This window comes from Palaemon carinicauda, chromosome 33 (genome assembly GCF_036898095.1).
Source record: "Palaemon carinicauda isolate YSFRI2023 chromosome 33, ASM3689809v2, whole genome shotgun sequence".
Taxonomy (NCBI): domain Eukaryota; kingdom Metazoa; phylum Arthropoda; class Malacostraca; order Decapoda; family Palaemonidae; genus Palaemon; species Palaemon carinicauda.
This window is the reverse complement of record NC_090757.1, coordinates 12,960,115-12,980,268: the sequence shown is the minus strand read 5'-3', so window position 1 is coordinate 12,980,268 and position 20,154 is coordinate 12,960,115. Positions and strand designations below refer to the sequence as shown.

Sequence of the window (20,154 nt, the reverse complement as noted above, 5' to 3'; positions counted from 1 at the left end):
AGCTAGATGAAGAGAAACCAAAACTGGAGAAACATAAAGATGTTGAACAGCTAGGAGAAGAGAAACCATAATTAGAGAAACCTAAAGATGTTGAACAGCTAGGTGAAGAGAAATCAAAACTTGAAAACCGTAAAGCTGTTGAACAACTAAGGGAAGAGAAACCAAAACTGGAGTAACAAAGATGTTGAACAGGTAGGTGAAGAAAAACTAAAACTGGAGAAACATGATGTTGAACAGGTAAGTGAAGAGGAACCAAAACTGGAGAAAAGTATAGATGTTGAGCAGCAAGGTGAAGAGAAACCAAAATTAGAGTAACGTAAACATGTTGAAGAACTTGAAGAGAAACCAAAATCGAAAAAAAAACAATGCAGGTGGGGCCCAAAGGATGCTGCAAAGGAACCTTTAGTTCCATCTACTTTGCATCTCATCAGATGACAATCTCAAATGAAGTATTTTAGATTAAAGTATAGTGAACAGATAAAAATATATAACCAAATCATAAACAGATAAAAATGTTTAAAAATTGGTTAATGGTGAAAACACTTATAAGCAGCAGCAGTACATCTTTATTAAACTTTAGAATATCATCTTTGATACCCCCATGGAACTGCAACTCAGTTTTGCAGAAACTTTAATGAATAAATCCTTGTTATTTTACTCAATGCAGTGAAAAATGACAAGAGAGAAAGGGCCACCTGGTTTGAAACAGACTCACTCTCACTCTTTGGGTTTTTTTCTATGTACCTGTTCATGTTAGCAAGCTTAAAAATAGTCCATTGTGAGTTTGTGTAATTTATGTGTCAGTCTGTGTAGCGGCAATACCTGGCCCATAGGTATGCGATACATTCAAGATTAGTGATACCTTTAGAAAGTATGCCTTGCATCTTCCCTCATTGATGATGTGGAACAAAAGTTAAAATAATTTTGGATACAATTTCAAAAACACCAATTTATGTAGAAAGACAAACGGGGTAAGGAGGTGGAGACGGGATGGAAAAAGACGGGAAGTCAGAGATCTGTGGAGATAAGGTAAAAGTGGGTGAATCTGGTAGAAGTTGGTGAATCTCTTTAAAATTAATTGCCTTGCCCTATCAACCCCTTCTTGATGCATTGAGTATAGGTTGTGTGATAATGTAGCCTTGAACACAATATAATACTGCACCTATGTAAAATCAGTTGCATACACCGATTTAAAAACATTAGAAGTATAAAAAGAGCATCGTGTCAACACTACGCCTTACATGAAGGTGCAAAATAATAATAATCACCTAATTTAGATATGGATCAAACAACAAAATACTTTAGGAGATAAAAAGAAGTTATGAAATGAAACTCGCAAACATCAGCTTACTACAAAACAGTTCTTGCACAAAATATGACAAATTCGAAGATAATTTGTATTTTTCCTAACCATACAAACCTTAGCTATTTACAAAAGGTATTACTTTTAGCGAAGCTGAAATGACGAGCCAATAGTTTTTAACGAGAGTTAATTACCCCCGCGCTAGTTAGCGGGGGGTGGGGAAGGGTAGCTTGCTACCCCTCCCCCCTCCACACACCGGTGACTTGCTTCACTTCACTTAGAGGTAGGACTTGACTTGGGGGTCAGGGATGGCGGGCACATATGTGTAAATAGCTAAGGTTTGTATGGTTAGGAAAAATACAAATTATCTTCGAATGTCATTTGTTCCGTAACCGAAATACAAACCACGCTATTTACAAAGGGTGACTTACCCCTTAGGAAGGGTGGAAAGTCCCCAGCCTTACTGACTTCGGCTTGCCCGGGGGCTCGATCCCTCAGTGAGCAGCACTAGAGAGAGGGAGCCCCTGTACCTCACAGGTTCCTAGCATCGCTAGGATCGAGTGGCCTACATAAGTAGTGTGAGGAGGAGAGTGTGACTCGTCCTATGAAGTTGACCTTGAGACCTTCAGATAGGAATTCTAGGATAGGACGTTCCCCATACCACCTCGTCAGGGTATGGGAGACGCAACAGTATTAAGCTTAATACTAGGAGCACAAAGAAGCATGGGTTACCTGCAGAGGTCGAGGTCAGCTATGCGAGGACCAGGATGCTGCTTCCCCAAGAGAGGGGAGAATGAAGAAAGAAGTAAGGGTCAGACATACTCTTTCATTCACACAGACTAAGACCGGGTAACAACGCCCTCAACCTACTGCTACTTGTCCAAAAAGGAGCCTGAGGTTAGACCAGCTGTTGTGCAGCCACCACAGGGCCGATAGAGAACGTATCGAGGCTCCTGTGGGTCACGTATTGCAGGTAGTGGGCTGTGAAGGTTGTTTGACGCTTCCAGACCCAAGCTTGAAGTACCTGCGTCACAGAGAAGTTTCTCTTGAAGGCCAGGGATGTAGCAATACCCCTGACATCGTGGGCCCGAGGGCGACGTGACGGAGGAGGGTCAGGATTCAGGGCATGGTGGATAACCCTTCGAATCCAAGCTGAGATGGTGTTCCTGGTGACCTTCCTCTTTGTCCTGCCTGTGCTCACAAACAAAGCTCGCACATGAGGACGGACTGCAGCCGTTCTCTTCAAGTAGTACCTCAGACACCTCACTGGGCATAGTAGCAGCTGGTCTGGGTCGTTTGTTTCAGAACGGAGACTCGCGATCCTGAAAGTCGAACCAAGGATCCGGCACTCCAGGATTCTGAGTCTTGGCCACAAACTCAGGGACGAACCTGAACGTTACCTCCCCCCATCCCCTTGAATAGGCGATGTCGTACGAGAGACCATGAAGTTCACTAACCCGCTTGGCCGAAGCCAAGGCGAGTAGGAAAGCCGTCTTCCAAGACAGGTGGCGATCGGAGGCCTGGCGTAATGGCTCGAAGGGAGGTCTCTTGAGAGACCTGAGGACTCGAACCACGTTCCAAGGAGGGGGTCTCACTTCCGACTGGGGGCAGGTAAGCTCATAGCTACGTATGAGTAAAGAGAGTTCTAGCGATGAAGAAATATCCACGCCCTTCAATCTGAAGGCCAAGCTTAAGGCTGAGCGATAGCCTTTCACTGCCGAGACAGAAAGGCGCATTTCTTCTCGCAGATACACAAGGAAGTCCGCTATTGCTGGAATAGTGGCATCGAGTGGAGAGATACCCCTTCCACGACACCAACCACAAAAGACTCTCCACTTCGCTTGGTAGACTCCCTCAGAGGACCTTCGCAGGTGCCGAGACATTCTCTCCGCAACCTGTTGCGAAAAGCCTCTCTCCGCGAGGAGACGCTGGATAGTCTCCAGGCGTGAAGCCGAAGCGAGGCTACGGCCCTGTGAGGGACACCGGAGTGGGGTTGTCTGAGAAGCTCGTGTCGTGGAGGAAGTTCCCTTGGGAGTTCCGTCAGGAGTTGCAGAAGGTCCGGAAACCATTCCGCGTGATGCCATAGCAGGGCTACTAGAGTCATGGAACAGTTGACCGATAGTCTGGTCCTGTTGAGCACCCTTCTCATCAGACAGAATGGTGGGAAGGCGTACACGTCGATGTTGTCCCACCGTTGCTGGAAAGCATCTTGCCAGAGTGCCTTGGGGTCCGGGACTGGTGAGCAGTACAGGGGCAGCTTGAAGTTCAAGGCTGTCGCGAACAAGTCCACCGTCGGGGAACCCCACAAAGTCAGGACTTTAGGACTTTGTTGGCTATCTGAGGATCCAAAGACCACTCGGTACTCACTATCTGCGAAGCCCTGCTCAGACTGTCGGCGAGCACATTCCTCTTGCCAGGAATGAAGCGAGCTGATAGTGTTATCAAGTGGGTTTCGGTCCACCTCAGAGTCTCTACTGCAAGATGGGATAGCTGTTGCGAAAAAGTGCCTCCCTGCTTGTTGATATAAGCCACTACCGTGGTGTTGTCGCTCATCACCACCACGGAGTGACCCGCCAAGAACCGTTGGAACTGTTGAAGGGCCAGAAAGACGGCCTTCAATTCTAGCAGGTTGATGTGTAGGCACTTTTCTGATTCTGACCAAAGGCCTGAGGCCCTCTGGTTCAGAACGTGCGCCCCCCACCCTTCTTTTGACGCGTCCGAAAACAGAGTCAATTCCGGGGGAGGACGAGAAGACTCACTCCCTTTCGCAGGTTCGTGTTGGCCAGCCACCACCGCAAGTCCGTCTGTTCCAGAGACCCCATTGGGATCAGAATGTCCGGGGAATCGGATCCTTGATTCCACCGGGACTTGAGCCGCCATTGAAGGGATCTCATCCTGAGGCGGCTGTTTGGAACCAGACGGGCCAGGGAGGATAGGTGGCCTAAGAGACGCAACCACGATTGGGCGGGGAGTTCTTTTCGCCTGAGGAAAGGTTCCGCCACCCTCCTCAGCCTTGCTATCCGGTCGTCTGATGGAAAGGCTTTGTGGAGATTGGTGTCTATTAGCATGCCTAGATAAACCAGTCGTTGGGACGGCTGCAGAGAGGACTTCTCGAGGTTTACCACGATCCCCAGATCCTGGCAAAGATCTAGAAGCCTTTCTCGGTGTCGAAGAAGGGTCGACTCCGAGTCTGCTAGGATCAGCCAATCGTCTAGGTAACGAAGGAGACGAATGCCGTTCCTGTGCGCCCAAGTCGAAATCAGGGTGAACACTCTGGTGAACACCTGATGAGCTGTGGAGAGACCGAAACACAGCACCTTGAACTGGTAGATCTTGCTGTCTAGGCAGAATCTCAGGTACTTCCTGGAAGACGGATGGATTGGGATCTGGAAGTACGCATCCTTTAGATCCAGTGTACACATGAAGTCTTGTGGTCTCACCGCAAGTCTGACCGTGTCTGCTGTCTCCATGCTGAACCGGTTTTGTTTGACAAACCTGTTCAGAGTCGAGAGATCGATGACGGGTCTCCAGCCTCCAGTAGCCTTCTTTACAAGAAAGAGTCGACTGAAGAAGCCTGGAGAGCCGTCCACGACCTCCTGGAGAGCACCCTTCTCGAACATGGTCTCGACTTCGGCCTGAAGGGCCAGCCCCTTTGCCGATCCCATGGCATAGGAGCTCAACGACACTGGATTCGCTGTCAGGGGAGGTTGAGATGACGTGAACGGGACGCGATAACCTTGGCCGATCACTGAGACCGTCCAAGCATCGGCCCCGTGATGTTGCCACCTGCGGACGCAACGCTGAAGGCATCCCCCCACAGGTGGACACGCAGGGGGACTGCCACCCCTAGGGCTTGCGGCTGTGGCCGCCACCCCTAGAAGTCTTGCCTCCCCTGGAGGACTTACCACCCCTCTTGACCTTGGCTGGAAAGGGCTGGGGCTTAGACACCACTTTCTTAGCTGCCGGTGCCTGTTCGGGAGCCTTACGAGGCTGTTGCTGCTGTTGTGGCGGGGCTGGAGGCTTATAGGGCCGAGTTGTAAGGGCCCCGTGGAGGAGGGAGTCCGTGCTGGATTTCCTCCACCTCTCAGCCGTTCGCTCCAAGTCTTGAGGCTCAAACAGGCTCTCCCCCAGGAGGGAGGCATGTCAGAGCCTACACACATCTACGGCGGGGACCTTCGGATGGAATCTTTCGGACACAGCATCACGACGCTTCAACACCGAGTTGGCCCACAGGGTGGTAACCTGGTGCGCCAAAAACTCGATGGAGCGGGTGCCCGAGAGCAAGAAGGTCTCTAGGGCCTTCCTATTGGTCTCCTTGGACAAGCCCTCCGATCGCAATAGGATGCCCAGAGATCCTAACCAGAAGTCCAGCCACGAAGTGGCCTGCATGGCACACTTAGCGACCTTCTCGTGGTTAAGGATCTCTGCCGCCGAGAACGACACCTGCCGGGCAGAGAGTTTCTCCAAGGGAACTCCCTTCGCCAGCTCCTCCACAGAGTGATGGAGAGGAAGAGCGAGGTTGTGCTCACCCAGGATCTCGAAATACCTCCTCTGCTGAAGGCGAGGAGGAGGGATGCGTTTGTTCCCGGCAGTGCAACGACTGGAGGAGGCAAGAAGTGCGAGCTGAGCATTGGCCCTAGCTCTGGCACTCTTCAGCCCTCGAGACCAGGGCAGAGCTCCACTGGTCTTAGGGGCCTTCCGAACGTCAAACACTTCATCCAGAATCGTGTCTTTGCCTTCACGGGGGGGGGGGGGGGGGGATGACTGGATCCGTAAGACTGTTAAGTTGCCTTATCAGGCTTAGGACCTGCCAGAAGGCATGTTTGGACTCTTGCTGTTCTCCTCCCTGCGGGCTGGCAGCTAAGTCTCCTGCCCCAGGAATCTCTTCCTGGGGTGATACGTGGACATTCCCCTGGGTAGTCGTGGGTTCCTGACGAATCCTTGCAGAGGATTTAGGGATGGTCTTGGAATCCTTGGGTTCCCTCCTGGGAGGGATACAGGATCCCAACAACGAGGTTCGAGGGGCCCCTTCCTCACGAGACGATTCTCCTGCCTGAAGCGAAGTCTCCACCCCTGGTGCCAAGGGGAAGACTACCGCCCCACTGGACTCACCTGAGGACAGAAAGGCCTCGTCCACGGGAGAAGGATAGAGTACTCGTGCAGGAGAGGGGACCCTCGAAACTGACCTCTTGGGAACCAACTTCGCCCTGGGGGAAGTCACCACGAAGTCCACTCCTCTCTTTCTCTTCAGCGTAGGAGAGACAGCCGCTGGTTTGTTACCCTGGCCGGCGAGTGCTGGTTTCATAACCCTCACTAACGCCCGTGCCAGCGGACCAAACCAAGTCTGCTGCTCAAAGGACACAGAGTCCGAAATCCTCGCTAAGGTGAAAGGGATCGGGCGATCCTTCGGAGTGGACACGACGGTACCTGCCTGAAAAGAAGGTGGGGAAGAATGCTGTACTGACCTGTCTTCGTCCTGCAATACCAACCTGTGCTTGGATGGAGGTGATCCCGAGTGCCGTCTAGGAGCACGCGTACCTGCTGCTACCACCGGCTGTGGAATTCGCCGCGAACTATGGTCGCGCGAGGGCGAACGGTCGTGCGGGTGATCGCGCGGGCGCACAGGCGAGCGGGCGCGCAGGCGAGCGAGCGGCGCGCGGGCGCGCAGGCGAGCGATCGCGCGGGCGCGCAGGCGAGCGATCGCAGGCGAGCGGTCGCGCAGGCGAGCGGTCGCGCGGGCGCGCAGGCGAGCGGTCACGCGGGCGCGCAGGCGAGCGGTCACGCGGGCGTGCAGGCGAGCGATCGCGCGGCCGCGCAGGCGAGTGGGCGTGAGGGTGGGCAGGTAAATGAACACGTGTCCGAGGCGACGAACGCAAGCGATGGCGCGACGGCGAGGGATCGTGCTGCCGCGTAGGTGAAGAAGATCGCTGGCGATAATGACCGCGTGATGGTAAGCGATGGCGAGCAGCATGTGTAGGTGAATGATCGCGTGATAGGGTGCGATGGTGATCAGCATCCGCAAGAGGGCGGTCGTTCAGGGTTGTGCGATAAGGAGCAGCATGCATAAGCGGGCGATCGTGCAGGGTTGTGCGATGGCGAGCAGCATGCGCAGGTGAATGATCGCGTGAAAGGGTGCGACGGTGATCAGCATCCGCAGGAGGGCGATCGTTCAGGGTTGTGCGATGAGGAGCAGCATGCGTAAGCGGGCGATCGTGCAGGGTTGTGCGATGGCGAGCAGCATGCGCAGGTGAATGATCGCGTGAAAGGGTGCGATGGTGATCAGCATCCGCAGGAGGGCGATCGTTCAGGGTTGTGCGATGAGGAGCAGCATGCGTAAGCGGGCGATCGTGCAGGGTTGTGCGATGGCGAGCAGCATGCGCAGGTGAATGGTCGCATGAAAGGGTGCGATGGTGATCAGCCTCCGCAGGAGGGCGATCGTTCAGGGTAGTGCGATGAGGAAAAGCATGCGTAAGCGGGCGATCATGCAGGGTCGTGCGATGGCGAGCAGCATGTGTAGGTGATCGCTGGCGAGCTGGTGATCGCTGGCGAGCAGAAGGTCGACGTGTGTCCTGTGAGAGGACAGGTGGTGCGGCGCGTTCACGAGCAGGAACGGGAAGATCGCTGGCGCGTTGGCGAACATGTGTTTCTGACACACGCGCAGCACGATGTTGCGTAGCCACAGGACCAGGTGGATGGTGAGCAGGGAGTTCAGCAGGAACTAAAGGGTGGTCAGAGACCGCAGGGCGATGGTCCTCAAATGAGCGCTGACGCTCGGAAGAGAGCTGACGAGCAGGAGAGAGCTGACGAGCAGGAGAGCGCTGGTGAGGGGGGCGAACATCAGGAGAGAGCCGACGAGCAGGTGAGCGTCGGCGAGCAGGAGAGCGCTTGTGCGCTAGCCCTGCTCGCGTAAGGGAAGAATCCCTTAGCCCCGAAGGGACCGTTGCCCGTATGGTGACGAGTTCTCCAGAAGGCGAAGATCCGGCAGGAGATGGTGAGCGGTCTGCAGAGAGGTTCAAGGAGGGCGGAGCAGTCGGTTGAGGCTGACGAGGAGAGTCCCCCCCGGAGGACGAAGACCCAAAAAGGCGCCTCTTAGTCCCCCTGTAAGGGGAAGGGAGGCCCTTGTGGCGTAGAGGGCGGTGAGCCTTACGGCGGAGGCGGCCTCGGGGAGATCGTCGGGACCATCGGTCCTCCGAAGGGGAGTCTCCGTCAAAACACTTCCCTCAGAAGAAAGCTGGGCAGCAGTCGAGACCGAAGGACTCACTTCCCCCTTCGAAGGATGCACGGAAGGAGGAGGAGAGCCTAGAGCACCATCACCAGCAACAGCACCTGCGTCGGAAGGCCCAGCCACGTCGGAGGCCTCTGTCACCACGACGTCGACAATAGACAGAGAGTCTACCTCCGCTACCACCGGCGACTGTTTAACAGCGGCCCCCAACGAGACAATAAGAGCGACCCTGGAGGGCAAGCCCTTAAGCCCCAGGGACGACCAAATCTGTAAAAGATCATCACTGGATAAGGCATTATTATCAATAACCTCCCCCGGAGGAGGAGGGGGAACCGCCTCGCTATGGGAGGCGACGCCCTCTCCCCCCACCGAAGGTAGGGAAACAGAACAAGGGCCTGCGCTCCCACTCGGACGACTCTCCTTAGGAGGCGGACGAGGGGGAGCTTCGGAAGAGGTTTGGGCGGCGGAAGAAGAGTCCCGAGAACCTTCCTCCTTCAAGGCTAACCCCGGAGGAGAACGGTCTCTCTTGGACTTCTTCTTACGCCGACGGCCAAACCTCTCCCACTGGGAGGCAGACCACTCCCTGCACTCACGGCACATGTTATCCTGGTCGCACCGTCGGCCCCGACATTGAGGGCAGAGGGTGTGAGGATCCGTAATCACGTCCGACATGAAAGTCCCACAAGGACGGCCGGCAACTCCAGGGCATGTACGCATATTAAATAAAAGAAAATAACTGAAGGTCAACTTCCAACCAATCACACAAGCTGAAAAGAAAAAGAAGAAAATTAAAGGCTGTCACGAAGGCGATGAACAGACACGTCTGATCACCGCTGAGCCAAAAGTGAAGTGAAGCAAGTCACCGGTGTGTGGAGGGGGGAGGGGTAGCAAGCTACCCTTCCCCACCCCCCGCTAACTAGCGCGGGGGTAATTAACCCTCGTTAAAAACTATTGGCTCGTCATTTCAGCTTCGCTAAGAGTAATACCCTTTGTAATAGCGTGGTTTGTATTTCGGTTACGGAACAACTGAACTTTCAAGTTCCACCAATTCAACTACCCATTTAGGAAGATCCTTTCATGATTGGGTCACATCCTAGTACACTGTGTAGTATTGAGCTTCACATATGAAAAGGAAACACTTTTACAATTAACTTCATATCATGTATAATGAGGTGGAGGCTATTGTCAGGGAAGAGCTGAATTCAATGAATAACCAGAATTAGGCAAATATTTATACATCATGCAAAATGAGATAATTGATGAACAACAATGTTAAACATTAACCTTTTGAGGACCAAATCCTCACCAAACAATTTAGCATGCAAGCCCTAGGCCATTTTTTGAAACATTTTATTCAATTCATTCTAGCTAAGACACTATCAAAGATAAGACTTCAAAAAAATTTTTATTCATAGTTTAATTTAAATTTAATTCATATTGACATATGTCACATTTTATAAATTTTTCATACTAGTAAATAAGAGAAAAAAAAAGTATGGTAATTATTGGACGTAAAATATGTCCCATAGTAAAGAAATACCAAAGACGTATACTATGTACAGGCAATGGGCTAAGGTCAGGGAAAAGGAATTTACTAGACAAGTTTCCGCCCAACAATTTTAAATAAAAGTCAAATGATAAAGGCCAAACAAGAGAACAATATTTATATGAACATGACCAAATAAGAGAATAATAAATCTCTTCTGGAGAAACAAATCTCCAAACAAGTTGACAGACATTCTCTGTACAATATACAGTATCAACTTTCGCACAACTGAAAAAGTAAATTGACTACATCAGATTTGTAATCAAGAATTAAACCTAAAAATTTAAAGAGCTGCAAATAATTAAAGATATATTACTTGTACCAACAAAACAGTATGGAGTAGGGGAATGTAATGTAGACCTATATGAATCCTACTCAAGAGTTTTGCTAGGGATAACTTGATATCCCATAATTATAGGATTCAATGAATATAGATAGAAATCAGTAGCACGGCTGCATGTACCAGAGATCCACATAGCAAAACAAGATTCCAGGAGATGTTATTATATCAGAATTAACATTTTTGTTATAGTTTGCTTAAACATAAAACTGTTACTTTTAACTTAATGGATTTAAAATGAAGCACATAATAATAGTGCCTATGGGGACATCCCATCCAGACAATGGACCACATATTTCGTGGGTGTGAACAGGGACCAATCTGTACATATTTGGACCTCTATGAATGTAATCAGGCTGTATGCAGTGGATAGGACCAATCTGTACATATTTGGACCTCTATGAATGTAATCAGGCTGCTATGCAGTGGATAGGACCAATCTGTACAGATTTGAACCTCTATGAATGTAATCAGGCTGCTATGCAGTGGATAGGACCAATCTGTACAGATTTGAACCTCTATGAATGTAATCAGGCTGCTATGCAGTGGATAGGACCAATCTGTACAGATTTGAACCTCTATGAATGTAATCAGGCTGCTATGCAGTGGATAGGACCAATCTGTACAGATTTGAACCTCTATGAATGTAATCAGGCTGCTATGCAGTGGATAGGACCAATCTGTACAGATTTGAACCTCTATGAATGTAATCAGGCTGCTATGCAGTGGATAGGACCAATCTGTACAGATTTGAACCTCTATGAATGTAATCAGGCTGCTATGCAATGGATAGGACCAATCTGTACAGATTTGCTGTGGATACAATGTTGGCGCGATAAGATATGACGATGATGATAAGGCAAATTCAATTTGCTATTGCTCACTTAACAAAGCAAAACCAAAAACAAAGTAGAAGTTATTCATAAATCTACAATAATGTTCCTCTATCACATTTAAGAGTAAACAAAAATCATATTGAAACACTTACCACAGTGATCATTGCCCTTGCTCTTTTTGGGAGAAATCGATTCCACTACTTCTGGCTCTGGCACACTTTCCTCTATGGCATCTCCTTCAGCCGTATCTTCCGTTGGTTGTTCTGTTATCTCATTTGCTTCTACCTCCCCATTGCTCTTCTCCACACTTTCTTCTACTGCCTCTTCCTCATCATCTTGCTTCACTTTCGCCCGCCTTTCAGCTTCTTCCTGAGCTTGCAAGTAGATTAAACTGTCTTTCAAACTTTTAATGATGATTGTTTTAGCTTTGCTCTTCTCTACCCCTGCAAAAAGATAAGAAAATGTTAATGAGGAATAAGTGAAACTATTTAAGAATTCCTAACTTGACAGTATTAAAATTATTATTCTTAAAGTACTTGTATTGCAAAGTTCTAGAGCAGAATACCTTTAATCCAAAAATACAATACCAAATTACATAATTACAAGCATGGCATATAAAAGGAGTGCCTGGTAACCTATATTAAACTTATAAGTTTTGAATACTTTTCTATGCTTTATTATCCTATTTGGCCTTTTCCTCATAGGATTTTCAAGTCCTGCATGTAAACGTTAAAATTGTTGCATGACTCCAGGGATAAGGCTAAACAATTTACATTAACCCTTTTACCCCCAGGCTATTTGGAAACTACCAACCCTTAACCCCCAGGGAGTTATTTTTTTCCCAGCACATTTTGCAGTATATTTTTTTTGAATTGCTCTAACAGCCTTAATTTTTGTCATAGAGAGGTCAGGTTGGTCTCATTCTCTTGGAAAATGCCTGAATTTTCTAAAAAAATTTATCAAAAATATGAAAAAAAAAAAAAAAAAAGATTTTTATAGCATTTTTTGCAAGGACGTATCGGTAGGTCCATGGGGGGTAAAGGGATGGCTTTTGTGAAACGTACCAGTACGTCCTTTGGGGGTAAAAGGGTTAAAGAGCATCAGTATCAAGATCCTTTACAACAAAACAATTATATGAAACAAAATCATCATAAGTAAAACAAAACTGATGGTAACTGGAAAGGAAGCAATGGAAGAAGTACAATCAGGAGTGAACCCAAGTGGTTACTATCACAGTGACAGTGAACTCTAATGTGTACTAAATGCAACAAATGGGGTTACAAGGGGCTTTGAATCAAAAACTATACATGGAATAATATTTTCAATACCTAAAATGTATTACATGGGCAAATGGGGTAAAGAAGGGAACTGAAAACCAGTTGTGATAAATGAACATGACTTAAAAGTTCAACATTTCTGATACTTTATTGAGACACACTGGACTATGAAACATGAGTTGAGCAAGCACTAAAACAAGAGAAAAGCTACAGCATGGATAAAATAGAGATAGCTAGATTAGTGTTAAATAAGAACCGGCAAAATGCCCGCTTAATAAAGATACCTAGACTATAATTAAATAAGAATTTACAAAGCAAATTTAAGAGAGATACCTAGACTACTGCTAAATAAGAATCTACAAAAAGCAGACTTGTGATTGGTACAGGCAGCCTATATTGCTTTACCCAATGTCAATAACAATGCAGGTGAATTTGAAAAGGAGGTGCAGCAATAGAATTTCAAGATGCATAGCCAAGTACAATGGAAACATATCATACTACAAAAGAGGAATTATAGGTAGGAAAAAACTCATGATCTCAAAAACGGAGATACGAGTAGTAAAAGAGTGATGTGAAGAAATATGCAACAGTATCAGAAAAAACAGTAAATATGATAATTTGATTATAAAATAAATTTTTGAATATACTTACCCGGTGAATATATAATAGCTGAGCCTCCGGCGGCTCGACAGAAAAACACACAAAAACTCGTGAGCGATCGCTATGAAGGTTGCGGGTGTGCCCACTAGCGCCAACTATCGGCCAGATACCGCATATACATGTAAACAGACCCAATTTTTCTCATTCCGCTGGGTCTCTATCGGGGAGGAAGGGGGGGCCTTTAATTTATATATTCACCGGGTAAGTATATTCAAAAATTTATTTTATAATTAAAATATCATTTTTAAATATTTAACTTAGCCGGTGAATATATAATAGCTGATTCACACCCATGGTGGTGGGTAGAGACCAGAGTTAATTAAGTTTACAGCGTATATGCTTAGAGTTTTTGACAGTTATATCATAACAAAACCCAAATATATAAAGGTACCTGATACCTTAGGATGCTGAAAGACTCCCAGGAGCTGAAGTATTAAGGGCTGCAACCCATACAACAGGACCTCATCAAACCCCTAATCTGGGCGCTCTCAAGAAATGACTTTGACCACCCGCCAAATCAACCAGGATGCGAAAGGCTTCTTAGCCTTCCGTACAACCCAAAAAACAATATTAAAAACATTTCAAGAGACAGATTAAAAAGGATATTGGAATTAGGGTAATGTAGTGGTAGAACCCTCACCCACTACTGCACTCGCTGCAACGAATGGACCCAGTGTGTAGCAGTCCTCGTAAAGAGTCTGGACATCTTTTAAGTAAAATGACCCGAACACTGACTTGCTTCTCCAAAAAGTCGCGTCCATAATACTTTGCAGAGATTTATTTTGCTTGAAGGCCACGGAGGTTGCTATAGCTCTAACTTCGTGCGTATTAACCTTAAGCAAACATCGGTCTTTCTCATTCAAGTGAGAATGAGCTTCTCGTATTAAAAATCTGATAAAATATGACAAAGCATTCTTTGACATAGGCAATGATGGTTTCTTAACTGAGCACCATAATGCCTCAGATTTACCTCGTAATGACTTAGTACGAGCTAAATAGAACTCAAGAGCTCTAACTGGACACAGCACTCTTTCAAGTTCGTTGCCTACGATCTCTGATAAGCAAGGAATATCAAAAGATTTAGGCCAAGGACAAGAAAGCAATTCATTTTTGGCCAGGAAACCAAGTTGAAGTGAACAAGTGGCTTTTTCTGTAGAAAAGCCGATGTTCTTACTGAAGGCATGAAGTTCACTGACCCTTTTAGCCGAAGCCAAGCACACTAGGAAAAGTGTCTTGAGGGTGAGATCCTTCAGGGAGGCTGAATGTAAGGGCTCAAACCTGTCTGACATGAGGAACCTTAGGACCACGTCTAAGTTCCATCCAGGAGTTGCCAAACGACGTTCCTTAGAGGTCTCGAAAGACTTAAGGAGATCTTGGAGATCTTTATTGTTGGAAAGATCTAAGCCTCTATGTCGAAAGACCGAAGCCAACATGCTCCTGTAGCCCTTAATCGTGGGAGCTGAAAGGGAGCGAACCTTTCTCAGATGTAAAAGAAAATCTGCGATTTGGGCTACAGAGGTACTGGACCAGGACACACATGCTGACTTGCACCAGTCTCGAAAGACTTCCCACTTCGACTGGTATACTCTAATGGTAGAAGCTCTCCTCGCTCTTGCAATCGCACTGGCTGCCTCCTTCGAAAAGCCTCGAGCTCTTGAGAGTCTTTCGATAGTCTGAAGGAAGTCAGACGAAGAGCGGGGAGGCTTTGATGGACATTCTTTACGTGGGGCTGACGTAAGAGATCTACCCTTAGAGGAAGACTTCTTGGAAAGTCTACCGGCCATTGAAGTACCTCGGTGAACCACTCTCTCGCGGGCCAGAGGGTAGCAACCAACGTCAACCTTGTCCCTTCGTGAGAGGCGAACTTCTGCAGTACCTTGTTGACTATCTTGAATGGTGGGAATGCATATAAGTCCAGATGAGACCAATCCAGTAGAAACGCGTCTATGTGGATTGCTTCTGTATCTAGGACTGGAGAGCAATAGATTGGTAACCTTTTGGTCAACGAGGAGGAGAAGAGGTCTATGGTGGGTTGACCCCAAGTAGCCCAAAGACTCTTGCCCACGTCCCTGTGGAGGGTCCATTCCGTGGGTATCACCTGACCCCTCCGACTGAGACAGCCTGCCAAGACGTTCAAGTCCCCCTGGATGAATCTCGTCAACAGGGAGATGTCTCGATTTCTTGACCATAAGAGAAGGTCCCTTGCGATCTCGAGCAGCGTGAAGGAGTGTGTGCCTCCTTGCTTGGAGATGTACGCCAAAGCTGTGGTGTTGTCTGAGTTGACCTCTACCACTTAGTTTCGAAGAAGCTTTCGAATATCATCAAGGCCAAGTGGACTGCTAATAGCTCCTTGCCGTTGATGTGCATGCTCTTCTGACTTGAGGTCCACAGACCCGAGCATTCCCGACCGTCCAGGGTCGCACCCCAACACAAATCCGACGCGTCTGAGAACAACACGTGGTTTGGGTTCTTGACTGCTAGGGATAGTCCCTCTCTCAGACTGATATAGCTGTCCCACCATTTCAGGCATGCCTTTACTGGTTCGGAGACTGGGAATGATACCGTCTCTAACGTCTTGTCCTAGTTCCAGTGAGAGGCTAGATGGAACCGGAGAGGCAGAAGGTGTAGTCTCCCTAGTGAGACAAACTGCTCCAGGGATGAGAGAGTCCCTACGAGACTGTTCCAACTCCTGACTGAACAAACGTTCTCTTTTCAGCATTAGTTGGACTTCGAGCAGGGCTTGTTCTATTCGGGTGGCAGACGGAAAAGCCCGAAAAAAAAAAAACTGGACTGCGAATCTCCATCCCCAAATATAGAATAATCTGGGATGGGATCAGTTGGGACTTTTAGGTTGACCAAAAGTCCCAACTCCCTGGCCAGACTCAACGTCCAATGTAGATCCTGCAGACAGTGAAGACTGGACGATGCTCTGAGAAGCCAGTCGTCCAAGTACAGGGAGGCTCGGATCCCCGATAGATGGAGGTATTTTGCCACATTCCTCATGAGCCTCGTAAACACGAGAGGAGCAGGACTGAGGCCAAAGCACAGGGCTCGAAACTGGTACCCCACATTTCTGTAAACAAACCTCAGAAACGGTTGGGAATCCGGGTGTATAGGAATGTGGAAGTATGCCTCCTGAAGGTCGAGAGAGACCATCCAGTCGCCTTCCATTAATGCTGTCAAGACAGCCTGGTAGACTTCATCGTGAAGTTTGTCTTGACAATGAATACATTGAGTGCACTTGCCTCTTACGTACTCCTGCAGTGAACATGGCTGCCAGATCATTGGAGCCATCCCTGAGGGACTTGTTCCTGCAGAGAACGTGGCTGTCAGATCATTGGAGCCATCCCTGAAAGCCTTGTTTATGCATGACATAAATGTACAGCAAAACTTCAAATGCTCGAAAAAAAAAACTCCTAACAGGAGATGGTCTAGCTCTGAAGTCGACCATAAAATCTTGGAGCGTCTCATAGCCAGGCGCCAGGGAGAGTCTATGAGGTTTGAGAAGTCTATCTGGGCAGAGGCAGGAACTCCCAAGCCGAGAACTTCTCCCGTGTCTTATCAGACTCTCGCTCTATAAGCCAGCTTAAAAGTAGGGAAAGCAAAGGCTGTCTCCCCCAAACTCCTCCTGGTGATTAACCAGTCGCCTAGCAAACGTAAAGCTCTTTTAGAAGAGCGAGAGAGCACTAGCTTATAAAACAACGGCTTCGAAGTAGCTAGGCCTAGTGTAAACTCTGACGTTTAGGCGAACGAGGAGCAGCAGTTACAAAAAGATCCGGACAAAGATCCTTAAAAATCAGCATGATTTATTTAAAGCCTATAGAGGGCTGAGCAGATTTAGGCTCCTCTCCGTCTGACAGAGTATTCAAGGGAATATCAGTAGGAGGGGGATCAGCAACTTCCTCATCTGAAGGAACCTTGTCCGACAATAGCCGAGTCTCAAGCAAGGGAGAGACCTGCCGTGGTGGCAATGCTTGACAAGCAGAGTCCACACGCAAAGGAGCAATCAGTAGCAGTCAAGGACGCTATGTCATGTAATTGCTTAAAGGACTGACCAGTAACAACAACAGGTGCGGGAGGACGTTCGACGTCAACTCGAGACTGCCTTGACTGCTTAGACTGAGCAGTCAAAACAACTCTTGACTGCGGTGCTTGACGCTCAACGTCAAAACAAGTCAACTCTGCTGGTTGGTGAACGTCCTGAACGTCAACAAGAGCAAGCGGCAGCGGCTGAACGTCCACAAGCGGCTGAGAGTCAACACGGGACTGCATCGAGTGAGGCTCTACAAAACACGATTGACGTGACTTTGTAACGTCAATGTCAACAGGACGAGCAAAGGCTCGTTTGGGCGGCTGACGGCCAAGATCTCGATCAGCTAAGCGGCGAGGATCATCGTGAACCTGCTCAACAGAATAGTCCTCCATAAGAGAGGCAAGCTTATTCTGCATGTCTTGCCGTACAACCCATTTAGGATCAACGGGAATGGTTGCGGTAAGAGACGAGGGTAACGTCTGTGACTGCAAAACCTTGCCTACAAAAAGACTCTCGGAGCCTGTGTTACGCTTTTGTTTAGGCGGCGAGCAGTCTTCCGATGACTGCATAGGGTCAGAGCTGTCCTAATGGTTACAACCAGGACGCTGGACCTGTCCTGAAAGGACTGACTTTCGCTTAAAGGGCCTCGAAACCTTGTTCCACGGTTTCTTATGCGAAAAGCCTTCGGATGACGAGGAGAAAATCTTGGGTCTGTTTACATGTATATGCGGTATCTGGCCGATAGTTGGCGCTAGTGGGCACACCCGCAACCTTCATAACGATCACTCGCGAGTTTTTGTGTGTTTTTCTGTCGAGCCGCCAGAGGCTCAGCTATTATATATTCACCGGCTAAGTTAAATATTTAAAAATGAAAATAGCTTGATTAAAATACAAAAGAAAACCCATGATTTCATGTGTGATAGAAGACCCTGTCCTGGCAGTAATTCAAGCAGTAATATCAACAAGACAAAAAGAGAATGGCAAGAACTCTTACTTCACAAATGGGAAAGATGACGTACACATTTATAATGATAATGAATCCCACTCATAGGCTGTTCAAAAGATTTTACATGAAATAAAAAAAAATCCTAGTGCCTTAAAGGTTGTTGGATATTTCTAACAGAACCCAGCACTAGGGAGAACATGAAATGAAGCTCATCTTTCACCGCACTTGTAACTCAAATTCTGAGATAAGGAGGCATTCAGACCTCGCCTACCTTCCTATCTTAGGAGTTAATAGTTACACCAGCTACATAATTAAGAGAGGAAAAATATCTAGGTATCAATACAGTACAGCAGTTGAGTGTTTGGGTCCTCCACCCACAGCTATAGGCAAGGAGTGTTTTTAAAACAACACATTACCCAACTATTATTTACATACCAGTATCTGTAGGTTTAACTGGTTCCTGGTCCTTCACTGCTGTTTCAGCAACGTATCCTGGAACAGGAATAGCCCCCAAATCGATTTCCTTTTCTTTACCTTCGGAGTGGTCTTTTCCATTCAACTGTTCTTTACTAGGCACAACTGGTTGGGGTAATGGAATGGAACTTGGATCTTGGACTTCTGTAGAAATTGGAGGGATAGGCAGTGGTATACTCTCAAGAGATATTGGCAAAGCGGCTGGACAAGGGGTCTGTTGTACATCTGGAGTTGGTATTGAGCTAAGGTCTATCTCTAGAATTTTCTCATCTTTCGAAGAACTCTCGATAGCTTTGGTTGAAGAATTAGAGATTTCTTTAGGAATTACCTTCTTATGAGATCCTGATCTTGATCTTGACCTGCGTTTAGACACTCTAACAAGAGACGGCGATGGCGATTGGTATCTTTTTCTTCTGGAATATTTAGGCGACAAAGACTTAGAATGAGATCTTGACGACCTTCGTCGTGTATTTTTTGACAAGACAGACCTAGAGCGTGATCTGGAATATCTTCGTCTTTTGGACGATTTCGGAGAGTATGACCTTGAGTGTGATCTTGATGATTTTCTATGTTTTAGTCTATCTGATTCTACGGGAGATTTTGCTTTAAATTTGTGTGCTGAAGATTTCTTTCCAGAGCTTGACCTAGAGCGCCTGTTATTTTGTTTTGACCTAGAATGCGATCTTGACCTAGAGTGTCTGCCTTGGCGAGACCTCGACCTTGAACGCTGATGTCTCACCTTGCTACGAGACCTAGATCTACTACATAATGACTTAGAACTAGAATGAGATGACCTCTGTGGAGACTTCAATATTTTGGTGGGCTTCTTCAAGGTATCCTCTTTTTCACCAGAGTCTGAATTAGCATCAGATTTCCTCTTCCCATTCTGGGTCAAAGTTTTACTTAATGCTTCTGCTTTAGAATTTAAATTGTGTGTCGGTTCTTCCCCCTTTAACTCCACCGTTATCACTTCATTATTGCTAACACACTTTTCTGTCTCTTCTAAAACAATTACCTCTGCTACTTTTGAGTTTTCTTCTGATTTCACCTCGACCTTTGGCACTGTAACTGGAGGAGGAGGACTCTCTTCTACCTTTCTGTGTTTCTTCTTACTTTTGTGGCGGCCGTTGTCATCTTTCTTTTTGCGTTTCTTCTTTTTCTTTTTCTTTTCTTTCTTCTTTTTGGAGGTTTTATGCTTGTGATTTTTTGTAATATGCTCTTCCTTTTCCTTGGATTCTACCTCGGTGTCACTTGACTTTGTATCAGCCTCTTTTTCTTCACTAACTTCAGAATCTACAGAATTATCTTGGTTTTCTAAGGACGGTTCTTCCTTTACTTTAGGGGACAATGGAACATTCAGTGCACTGAACAACTCCTGTAAAATTTCATCGGATGTCTTATTCTTGACATCCATCTGCAAAGAAAACAAGAGAATATACATAATCAATACGCAAAATTATTCAAATGGATGTTCAGTATCATTAACAAGTTTATATTTTACCAATTAAACAAGA

General features: G+C 47.2%; 1 protein-coding gene across 17 annotated transcripts in view; it reads right to left on the bottom strand.

Moving 5' to 3' along the window:
* Positions 1–20,154, bottom strand: part of LOC137625854 (protein Son-like) — a 137,733-nt gene that overhangs the window by 100,813 nt on the left and 16,766 nt on the right. For all 17 annotated transcript variants that reach the window (XR_011040924.1, XR_011040925.1, XR_011040926.1 and 14 more), the window contains exons 2-3: positions 18,602–20,054; positions 11,403–11,693 (exon numbers count right to left, since the gene is read on the bottom strand). Coding sequence is in view for 13 of the 17 variants with exons in the window: in XM_068356758.1 (XP_068212859.1) it covers positions 11,403–11,693; positions 18,602–20,054 (1,744 nt within the window). In the remaining 4 variants the exon portion in view is untranslated. The remainder of the gene's footprint in view (positions 1–11,402; positions 11,694–18,601; positions 20,055–20,154) is intronic.